Source organism: Scyliorhinus torazame, chromosome 4 (assembly GCF_047496885.1).
Source record: "Scyliorhinus torazame isolate Kashiwa2021f chromosome 4, sScyTor2.1, whole genome shotgun sequence".
NCBI classification, from domain to species: Eukaryota; Metazoa; Chordata; class Chondrichthyes; order Carcharhiniformes; family Scyliorhinidae; genus Scyliorhinus; species Scyliorhinus torazame.
Genome location: NC_092710.1, coordinates 225,552,046 through 225,564,145, shown reverse-complemented (window position 1 = coordinate 225,564,145; position 12,100 = coordinate 225,552,046). Strand labels below are relative to the sequence as shown.

General features: G+C 47.8%; 1 protein-coding gene across 1 annotated transcript in view; it reads left to right on the top strand.

Annotated features, from left to right (window-relative positions):
* lama4 (laminin, alpha 4) overlaps positions 1-12,100 on the top strand; it is a 300,723-nt gene that overhangs the window by 229,994 nt on the left and 58,629 nt on the right. The window contains exon 31 of the mRNA XM_072499415.1: positions 5,098-5,250. Coding sequence (XP_072355516.1) covers positions 5,098-5,250 — 153 coding nt within the window. The remainder of the gene's footprint in view (positions 1-5,097; positions 5,251-12,100) is intronic.

The following is a 12,100-nucleotide window of genomic DNA, read 5'->3' as shown; positions in this document are numbered from 1 at the left end:
GATGGGCCAAGTGGTCTTGTTCTGCACTGTAAAGGTTCTGTGATCTATGATTTCATAAAAGGAAGGAAAGAGAATCAGATAGTTTAAGGATGAGATTTGCCGTCTCGCCAGCCCCGTTTTCTGGCGCGGCGCCCCCGGTCAGCAGCGGGATCCTCCCATTGTGGCCACCCCCACACCGTTGGGCAATCCGTAGGCGTACGTGCGCTGCTGGCGGAGCGGAGGATCCCGCCAATGGAGAATCCAGCCCAAAATCTTTCATTTTGACCATTCCTATCTTCACAGCTGTGCAGAATTTTAACTTTAACTTGTATTCTCCCTAACAGCTCACCTCATCCATTGGCTGGGTGGCGGCTGTTAAAAATCACATGCACATAGTGTACTTGAACGAGTACTTTTCTTCTGTATTTACAAATGAGAGGGGCGATATTGTTGGAGAGGACAGTGTGAAACAGGTTGGTAAGCTCGAGGAAATACTTGTTAGGAAGGAAGATGTGTTGGGCATTTTGAAAAACTTGAGGATAGACAAGTCCCCCGGGCCTGACGGGATATATCCAAGGATTCTATGGGAAGCAAGAGATGAAATTGCAGAGCCGTTGGCAATGATCTTTTCGTCCTCACTGTCAACAGGGGTGGTACCAGGGGATTGGAGAGTGGCGAATGTCGTGCCCCTGTTCAAAAAAGGGACGAGGGATAACCCTGGGAATTACAGGCCAGTTAGTCTTACTTCGGTGGTAGGCAAAGTAATGGAAAGGGTACTGAAGGATAGGATTTCTGAGCATCTGGAAAGACACTGCCTGATTAGGGATAGTCAGCACGGATTTGTGAGGGGTAGGTCTTGCCTTACAAATCTTATTGAATTCTTTGAGGAGGTGACCAAGCATGTGGATGAAGGTAAAGCAGTGGATGTAGTGTACATGGATTTTAGTAAGGCATTTGATAAAGTTCCCCATGGTAGGCTTATGCAGAAAGTAAGGAGGCATGGGATAGTGGGAAATTTGGCCAGTTGGATAACAAACTGGCTAACCGATAGAAGTCAGAGAGTGGTGGTGGATGGCAAATATTCAGCCTGGAGCCCAGTTACCAGTGGCGTACCGCAGGGATCAGTTCTGGGTCCTCTGCTGTTTGTGATTTTCATTAATGACTTGGATGAGGGAGTTGAAGGGTGGGTCAGTAAATTTGCAGACGATACGAAGATTGGTGGAGTTGTGGATGGTAAGGAGGGCTGTTGTCGGCTGCAAAGAGACATAGATAGGATGAAGAGCTGGGCTGAGAAGTGGCAGATGGAGTTTAACCCTGAAAAGTGTGAGGTTGTCCATTTTGGAAGGACAAATATGAATGCGGAATACAGGGTTAACGGCAGAGTTCTTGGCAATGTGGAGGAGCAAAGAGACCTTGGGGTCTATGTTCATACATCTTTGAAAGTTGCCACTCAAGTGGATAGAGCTGTGAAGAAGGCCTATGGTGTGCTCGCGTTCATTAACAGAGGGATTGAATTTAAGAGCCGTGAGGTGATGATGCAGCTGTACAAAACTTTGGTAAGGCCACATTTGGAGTATTGTGTACAGTTTTGGTCGCCTCATTTTAGGAAGGATGTGGAAGCTTTGGAAAAGGTGCAAAGAAGATTTACCAGGATGTTGGCTGGAATGGAGAGTAGGTCTTATGAGGAAAGGTTGAGGGTGCTAGGCCTTTTCTCATTAGAACGGAGAAGGATGAGGGGCGACTTGATAGAGGTTTATAAGATGATCAGGGGAATAGATAGAGTAGACAGTCAGAGACTTTTTCCCCGTGTGGAACAAACCATTACAAGGGGACATAAATTTAAGGTGAAAGGTGGAAGATATAGGAGGGATATCAGAGGTAGGTTCTTTACCCAGAGAGTAGTGGGGGCATGGAATGCACTGCCTGTGGAAGTAGTTGAGTCAGAAACATTAGGGACCTTCAAGCAGCTATTGGATAGGTACATGGATTACGGTAAAATTATATAGTGTAGATTTATTTGTTCTCAAGGGCAGCACGGTAGCATTGTGGATAGCACAATTGCTTCACAGCTCCAGGGTCCCAGGTTCGATTCCGGCTTGGGTCACTGTCTGTGCGGAGTCTGCACGTCCTCCCCGTGTCTGCGTGGGTTTCCTCCGGGTGCTCCGGTTTCCTCCCACAGTCCAAAGATGTGCGGGTTTAGGTGAATTGGCCAATGATAAATTGCCCTTAATGTCCAAATTGCCCTTGGTGTTGGGTGGAGGTGTTGAGTTTGGGTAGGGTGCTCTTTCCAAGAGCCGGTGCAGACTCAAAGGGCCAAATGGCCTCCTTCTGCACTGTAAATTCAATGCTGACGCTCCCGCGCATGCGCCGCCCCGAGATGTCATTTCCCCGCCAGCTGGCGGGGCACCAAAGGCCGTTTCCGCCAGCTGGCGGGGCGGAAATTCCTCCTGCGTCGGCCTAGCCCCTCAATGTTGGGGCTCGGCCCCCAAAGATGCGGAGCATTCCGCACCTTTGGGGCGGCGCGATGCCCGTCTGATTGGCGCCGTTTTGGGCGCCAGTCGGCGGACATCGCGCCGTTTCCGGAGAATTTACTGGTTCTGGACACACCTATCATTGGTAACATCTTCCCTGCATCTACCCTGTCTAGTCCTGTTAGAATTTTATAAGTCTCTATGAGACCCCCCTCATTCTCCCGAACTCCAGCGAGAACAATCCTAACCTCGTCAATCTTTCCTCATATGACAGTCACGCCATCCCTGGAATTAGTCTGCTAAACCGTCGCTGCACTCCCTTGAGAGAAAGAACAGCCTTCCTCAGAGAAGGAGACCAAAACTGCATACAATACTCCAGATGTGGCCTCACCAAGGCCCTGTACAATTGCAGCAACACATCCCTGCTTCTATACTCGAAACCTCTCGCAATGAAGGCCAACATACCATTAGCCTTCTTTACTGCCTGCTGCACCTGCATGCTTATCATCAGCGAATGGTGCACAAGGACACCCAGGTCCCGCTGCACACTCCCCTCTCTCAATTTACAACCATTCAGGTAGTAATCTGCCTTCCTGTTTTTGCTTCCAAAGTGATTAACCTCACACTTATCCAAATTATACTGCATCTACCATTGATTTGCCCACTCACCCAACCTGTCCAGATCTTGCTGTAGGATCCCTACATCTTCGTCACAATTCACCCTCCCACCTAATCATCTGCAAACTTTGAGATGTTGCATTTTGTTCCCTCATCCAAATCATTAATATATATTTTGAATAACTGGGGTCCCAGCTTCGATCCCTGTGGTACCCCACTAGTTACTGCCTGCCAATTTGAAAAGGACACATTAATCCCTACTCTTTGTTCCTCTCTGTTAACCAGTTTTCTATCCACCTCAATACATTTCCCCCAATCCCATGCGCTTTAATTTTGCACAATAATCTCTTGTGCGGGACTTTGTCAAACGCCTTCTGAAAGTCCAAATATACCACATCGACTGGCTCCCCCTTGTCAACTGTACTGGTTACTGATACCCAATTTTTTTCCAATTAAGGGGCAATTTAGCGTGGCCAATCCACCTAACCTGCACATCTTTGAGTTGTGGGGGTGAAACCCACGCAGAAATGGGAAGAATGTGCAAACTCCACACGGACTGTGACCCAGGGCCCGGGATTCGAACTTGGGTCTTCAGCGCCATAGTCCCAGTGCTAACCACTGCATCACGTGCCGCCCCCCCCCACCCCAATCTTTTGTCCCCAACCCCTCTTGTTCTTCGACTGCGGCCTCTGAACCCCCTCCCCCCACTGCCCCTACATATCTCTTAGGGGATCCTTCAGCCCCCCTGCCGCCACCTCTTAAAGGCAGGGCACTTCAAGGCCCAATCATTGGCACTGGCAGCCTGGCACCCTGGCAGTGTCAAGGTGGCAATGCCAATGTGCCCAGGTACCATTGGGAGTGCCAGGGTACCATCCTGCCCAGAGCCTGACCACACGGGTCCTTCAAAGGCATGGGAGACCCCCCCCTCCCCCCCCCCCCCCCCCAAGTCCAATTTTGTGTGGACCAGAGCTCAACAGCGCCATGACGAGGTCTCCCAGGTGAGGCTGTTAGTCCCTGGGCCTCTGGAGAATTTGGCGTAGGTATATCTAAATGAGCCTAATGGCTTTCATAAATATATTAATCTGGATCTCACCCAGCAATCCCATTAGATCTCATGAGGGTTTCAACTGAAAGAGGCCTATTGTGAGATTTAACGGCTTTGTCCCATCACCGAGCTGGGCGCATGGAGGCCATTATTTCGCGCCCCATAGTTCCAACCTTGGATTACACAGTATTTTGGAAATAGACTTCTGATCTGTCCCTAGTTGGTGATGATGGTAAACAGATGTAAACTTATTTTGTTTTGATTGTAGAAACATAATCCCGTATGGTTATACCACAAAATTGGGCACCAGGTTAGCACAAGTGGCTAGCACTGTGGCTTCACAGCGCCAGGGTCCCAGGTTCGATTGCCCGCTGGGTCATTGTCTGTGTGGAGTTTGTACGTTCTCCTCGTGTCTGTGTGGGTTTCCTCCCACAGTCCGAAGACATGCAGCTAAGGTCGATTGGCCATACTAAATTGTCCTTCGTGTCCAAAAGGTTAGGAGGTTATTGGGTTATGGGGATAGGGTGGAAGTGATGGCTTAAGTGGGTCGGTGCAGACTCGATGGGCCGAATGGCCTCCTTCTGCACTGTATGTTCTATGTTCTATATCTGCAATCTATAGAAAAAAGGGGATTCAAAACAACACAAATTTGTGGCTTGAGAAATGTGTTTTAAAGTATCTGCCCTCACATGATTTTAGCCCTTGCATTATAATGATCACTGGCCATCAGGTGTCCATCTTGGATAATTACTCAATATAAAGAACAGTTGTATAATTGACCAAATAAATAGAAAAAAATTGTTAACTGTGATAAAGTAGCTTTTTTTGTGTTTTCTCTAAAACACCATTTTTAATAAGTTCCATTGCACTGAAGATAATATTTGTTGTAATTTGTTTTCACATTGAGTTCTGGTCCAATACCAAATCCTCATTGATACGTAATGGAACTTTCTGACATATAATTATTCCCACTTTTTTTTTCAGTTGCCAGTTAATAGTAGATGATGAGGATAAAACAACAGATGATTGTCCCTTAAAGGAAACAGTGGAACCCAAAGGAAAATTCTACATTGGAGGTTCACTCCACAACCACTACATTAACTTCACAGGCTGCATCGGCAATGCTTATCTCAGCAGGTCAGGCACTCTTTATTTTGTCATCGGCAGATTTTATATGTTCTTTTTTTACCATGATCAATAGGTTTGTATGTAAGCGGTACGTGTTTTCTTACCCTCAGAGTGATCGTTCCAATTCAAATAATTTCCAGCAGCAAGCTTTTTGTTAGTTTTAAAATAATGGTTATTTATTATCACACACTTGCCTCAGAGGTTTCAAATGCAACTTCTTACTGACTCCACACACACACTTCACACACATGAAGATTTTGTACAGATGAAGGTGAAACAACACAATTCCAAGTTTGATTGTCTCAATTTCTTTCATTGCAGGCCTGCAGTTTGTTAGATTAGTTGATGTTTGAGTTGAAGCGAAAGCCTGGTAAAGTAGGCCATTCTCAATAATCTGCAAGATGTCTTGTAAAATTTCCCAGGAGGTTGGTTCTCAGGTGAACTCTGAGTTGGAGCTGGCTGTGGATGAGTCCTTCTCCAACCTTCATGAGTCCTCCTCCATCCTTCAAGGTATTGCTGTTTATTAGCTTGGTTACTTAGATGGCTTGCAGTTGATTCAATGGTTTCTCATGGAACTCCGTCTGCAGACAGCTTCTGGTTGTTATTTTTAAAGCAAATAGAGAGCAAGGTTGTCTCATCATGTGACTGTTTACAAGTCCAAAGTCCTTTCCAAATCAGGTAGGTGGTAAGGTTGATTATACGTATAAGTGTGGATTTCACACCTTGAAGATTTGTCTTTGTATCGGAATGATCCACTCATTTTGAAATTATTCTTTTGAATTAGTATCAGGGTAAGGCATTGTGTCAACATCAGTTTGAAAGGTCCCTTTTGTTTTCTCTTGAGACCAGAGAGTGTTCCAATCCACAAGAGAAATCAGTTGATCCTTGGCCAGCCATATTTTTGCAGCCATTTGTAGTCAGTTTAAAAAATAAAAATTAGTTTGAAATTCATAAAACTGAGATTTGACTATTTTGTCTTCATATGTGTGGGCAGAGCTAGGGAGTGGAATAAAGGTTTAATAAGAAGTCTGTTCAGAGACAGAATAGTTTTTCACTATGCGTTCCTGGAAAATAAATAGTCTTTTCTTATTCACCCTTAAATAAAGAGTATGCACCCGTCGCAGATATCAGTTATATGTTGAAAATATGTAGATATATTGTGGGAAAGACACTTCTCATGGTCAAATTGGCTTTTGGCCTTCAACACAGCTAATGAGTGGTTTTCTGTCATTTATTTTTTCAAAATAAAATCTTTCTCTCTCAAAATCAGGCAGAACATGCAACTGGGCTGGTTATTCGGCCGCAATGGATGTCTCATGGACGTTAGCCATCATTGGTAGCTGCAATAGACATGGCCAGAGTTCTTTGTTTGAGCGGTCATGTTCTCTCGCCAGAGCTGAATCGCACCTAATTTGCACTCATGCTGGGAGCACAAATCCGGAAGCAATTCACAATCCGGTGGACTTTGGGGGCAACTTCCCTGAAGAGTCACTCCCTTAGCCGACCACAAGGCCCACCACATCAGGGTCACATTTATAAATACCTGCACTAATTCTCGCCCACGTTAGTCTCGGCCCAGAGGACTGGAGAATCACACGGGCTTGGAGAATATGGTGCCCGGCCCATTAATAGGATACAAATGGGTCTTAATGACCCCTTTATGTCCTCCCGCTGGTGCAGGGTGCGAACAGTGAGGCTGCCGCCAACGAAGGGCCGGACCATCGAAACAGGATCGACGCTATTTTTTGCCCGATGCTGGATTCTCCGCCTGATCATGAATCACCGTTCCGGAGTAGCGAAACAGAGAATCCAGCCAAAAACCAGGGCTGTCGCAACTTAAAATTGACATTTGTTTGGCTTGTATTATGTAATTTAAGTACAAAAATGTTCCTTTGCGCTCTGCATAATCACTTGTATTTAAATAATTGCTCTAAGCAGAAATAATACAATTAAAAATCCTCTCAAAAACAACTTGCCTAATGATAAATAGGCAACCGAACCATAGATTAAGCGAGAGGTTTGTATTCGCCAGAACTGAAAGAAACAAAAGTGAAGGAAATAATTAAGCAATTTTGCATTATTCTAACTTTATCAAATGAAGTATGGTACTGAGGTACTAAGGACTGGATTTTGTGGTCCGGTGACTGAGTCAGGAGGAAAAATGGGGAGCCAAGCAGAGGTTCTACCGCTGTTTCTACCTCTGATCATTTTCACCTGTGCAGGAGTGTGGTGGGCCATGAACTTGATGTGCACAGGTTTAAAAGCCAACGGTGTCTTTGTACAAGTGGTTTCTCTAGATCTCCTGGAATTTCCATGGAGGTAACCATGATTTGAAAGTCCTCCTAAATCATGCCAGCACAGTGGAATCATGAACACTACAGGAAGGCCAGTCAAATGGCAACAAAGATTGTACTAACCATAATAATAATTATTGTAGTATTGCAGGAAAATCATCAGGAACAAGATTCTCCGACCCTCCGCCGCATGAAACCCGCCCCCGCTGGTTGCTGAAGTCTCCGGCACCGGATATTCGGCGGGGGCGCAATCACGCAACGCCGGTTGGCGGGCCACCGCGCGCGATTCTCCGGCCCGGATGGGCCGAAGTCCCGCCGCTAAAATGCCTGTCCCGCCGGCGTAAATTAAACCACCTACCTTACCGGCGGGACAAGGCGGCGCGGGCGGGCTCCGGGGTCCTGGGGGGGGCGCGGGGCAATCTGGCCCCAGGGGGGTGCCCCCACGATGGCCTGGCCCGCGATCGGGGCCCACCGATCCGCGAGCGGGCCTGTGCCGTGGGGACACTCTTTCCCTTCCGCCTCCGCCACGGTGGAGACTGTGGCGGAGGCAGAAGAGACTCCCTCCACTGCGCATGCGTGGGAATGCCGTCAGCGGCCGCTGACGCTCCCGCGCATGCGCCGCCCGGAGATGTCATTTCCGCGCCAGCTGGCGGGGCACCAAAGGCCTTTTCCACCAGCTGGCGGTGCGGAAATTTGTCCGGCGCCGACCTAGCCCCTCAAGGTTGGGGCTCGGATCCCAAAGATGCGGAGCATTCCGCACCTTTGGGGCGGCGCGTTGCCCGTCTGATTTGCGCCGTTTTGGGCGCCAGTCGGCAGACATCGCACCGTTTCCGGAGAATTTCGCCCCTGAAGTTTGACTGCAAACCTGCTGGAATTTTACAAGGGAGGGGGGAGAATGAGGTTGAATGATGTTATATGTGCCTTCATGCCATTGTAATGTCAAAGTGCTCAGCAGAGCAAGAGTTAATGAGGGACTGGAGGAAAGAACCGAGCACGGTACCAGGGAAGAGTCACATGGTAAGCGACTGAGAGCACACTCTGGAAGCAGCCAGCATGGAGACAATGGCTGGCATTCTCCACTCGGTTCACTAGGTGCTCCTGCGAGTGGAGAATCCGGATTGGTCTTCACTGGCCCGGAGAGCGGCGTACAGATGCAAGTCTCTCTCCTTAACCATGCAAAAATGAACATGGTGGAGAGTTCGCTCCGTTCCGTCGGAATCCCAGTTTCGGGTCGCCATTTTGAGTGTGCGGCCCGATCCCAAGGTCTAGTGGCAGGGTCTCTTCCCCCCCACAATACTCATCCTGCCCCTCACCCTCACTGACAAGAGGGGCATCCTACCATCCACCACGGGAATAACAGTTCACCCCTCCAAAAGCATGCACCCATGCATGAGGGTGACCTGACCCTTCCCCACCGATAGCCCCAGCCCCCTCATTGAATCAAGGAACAAAGAACAAAGAACAAAGAAATGTACATCACAGGAACAGGCCCTTCGGCCCTCCAAGCCCGTGCCGACCATGCTGCCCGACTAAACTACAATCTTCTACACTTCCTGGGTCCGTATCCCTCTATTCCCATCCTATTCATGTATTTGTCAAGATGCCCCTTAAATGTCACTAGCGTCTCTGCTTCCACCACCTCCTCCGGTAGCGAGTTCCAGGCACCCACTACCCTCTGAGTAAAAAACCTGCCTCGTACATCTACTCTAAACCTTGCCCCTCTCACCTTAAACCTATGCCCCCTAGTAATTGACCCCTCTACCCCGGGGAAAAGCCTCTGACTATCCACTCTGTCTATGCCCCTCATAATTTTGTAGACCTCTATCAGGTCGCCCCTCAACCTCCTTCGTTCCAGTGAGAACAAACCGAGTTTATTCAACCGCTCCTCATAGCTAATGCCCTCCATACCAGGCAATATTCTGGTAAATCTCTTCTGCACCTACTCTAAAGCCTCCACATCCTTCTGGTAGTGTGGCGACCAGAATTGAACACTATACTCCAAGTGTGGCCTAACTAAGGTTCTATACAGCTGCAACATGACTTGCCAATTCTTATAGTCAATGCCCCGGCCAATGAAGGCAAGCATGCCGTATGCCTTCTTGACTACCTTCTCCACCTGTGTTGCCCCTTTCAGTGACCTGTGGACCTGTACTCCTAGATCTCTTTGACTTTCAATAATCTTGAGGGTTCTACCATTCACTGTATATTCCCTACCTGCATTAGACCTTCCAAAATGCATTACCTCACATTTGTCCGGATTAAACTCCATCTGCCATCTCTCCGCCCAAGTCTCCAAACAATCTGTATCCTCTGACAGTCCTCATCACTATCCGCAATTCCACCAACCTTTGTGTCGTCTGCAAACTTACTAAGTTACATTTTCCTCCAAATCATTTATATATACTACAAACAGCAAAGGTCCCAGCACTGATCCCTGTGGAACACCACTGGTCACAGCCCTCCAATTAGAAAAGTATCCTTCCATTGCTACTCTCTGCCTTCTATGACCTAGCCAGTTCTGTATCCACCTTGCCAGCTCACCCCTGATCCCGTGTGACTTCACCTTTTGTACTAGTCTACCATGAGGGACCTTGTCAAAGGCCTTACTGAAGTCCATGTAGACAACATCCACTGCCCTACCTGCATCAATCATCTTAGCGACCTCCTCGAAAAACTCTATCAAGTTAGTGAGACACGACCTCCCTTTCCCAAAACCATGCTGCCTCTCACTAATACGTCCATTTGCTTCCAAATGGGAGTAGATCCTGTCTCGAAGAATTCTCTCCAGTAATTTCCCTACCACTGAAGTAAGGCTCACCGGCCTGTAGTTCCCTGGATTATCCTTGCTACCCTTCTTAAACAGAGGAACAACATTGGCTATTCTCCAGTCCTCCGGGACATCCCCTGAAGACAGTGAGGATCCAAAGATTTCTGTCAAGGCCTCAGCAATTTCCTCTCCAGCCTCCTTCAGTATTCTGGGGTAGGTCCCATCAGGCCCTGGGGACTTATCTACCTTAATATTTTTTAAGACACCCAACACCTCATCTTTTTGGATCTCAATGTAACCCAGGCTATCTACACACCCTTCTCCAGACTCAACATCTACCAATTTCTTCTCTTTGGTGAATACTGATGCAAAGTATTCATTTAGTACCTCGCCCATTTCCTCTGGCTCCACACATAGATTCCCTTGCCTACCCTTCAGTGGGTCAACCCTTTCCCTGGCTACCCTCTTGCTTTTTATGTACGTGTAAAAAGCCTTGGGATTTTCCTTAACCCTATTTGCCAATGACTTTTCGTGACCCCTTCTAGCCCTCCTGACTCCTTGCTTAAGTTCCTTCCTACTTTCCTTATATTCCACGCAGGCTTCGTCTGTTCCCAGCCTTTTAGCCCTGACAAATGCCTCCTTTTTCTTTTTGACGAGGCCTACAATATCTCTCGTTATCCAAGGTTCCCGAAAATTGCCGTATTTATCCTACTTCCTCACAGGAACATGCCGGTCCTGTATTCCTTTCAACTGACACTTGAAAGCCTCCCACGTGTCACATGTTGATTTGCCCTCAAACATCCGCCCCCAATCTATGTTCTTCAGTTCCCGCCTAATATTGTTATAATTCGCCTTCCCCCAATTTAGCACATTCATCCTAGGACCACTCTTATCCTTGTCCACCAGTACTTTAAAACTTACTGAATTGTGGTCACTGTTACCGAAATTCTCCCCTACTGAAACATCTACCACCTGGCCGGGCTCATTCCCCAATACCTGGTCGAGTACCGCCCCTTCCCTAGTTGGACTGTCTACATATTGTTTTAAGAAGCCCTCCTGGATGCTCCTTACAAACTCCGCCCCATCTAAGCCCCTGGCACTAAGTGAGTCCCAGTCAATATTGGGGAAGTTGAAGTCTCCCATCACCACAACCCTGTTGTTTTTACTCTTTTCCAAAATCTGTCTACCTATCTGCTCCTCTATCTCCCGCTGGCTGTTGGGAGACCTGTAGTAAATCCCCAACACTGCGACTGCACCCTTCTTATTCCTGATTTCTACCCATATAGCCTCACTGCCCTCTGAGCTGTCCTCCCGCAGTACAGCTGTGATATTCTCCCTAACCAGTAGCGCAACTCCGCCTCCCCTTTTACATCCCCCTCTATCCCGCCTGAAACATCTAAATCCTGGAACGTTTATCTGCCAATCCTGCCCTTCACTCAACCAGGTCTCTGTAATGGCAACAACATCATAGTTCCAAGTACTAATCCAAGCTCTAAGTTCATCTGCCTTACCCCTAATACTTCTTGCATTAAAACATATGCACTTCAGGCCACCAGACCCGCTGTGTTCAGCAACTTCTCCCTGTCTGCTCTGCCTCAGAGCCCCACTGTCCCTATTCCCTAGTTCTCCCTCAATGCTCTCACCTTCTGACCTATTGCTCCTGTGCCCACCCCCCTGCCATACTAGTTTCAACCCTCCCGTGTGACACTAGCAAACCCGTCCTTATATAGGTCACACCTGCCCCGGAGGAGCTCCCAGTGGTCCAGATAACAGAAACCCTCCCTCCTACACCAGCTGT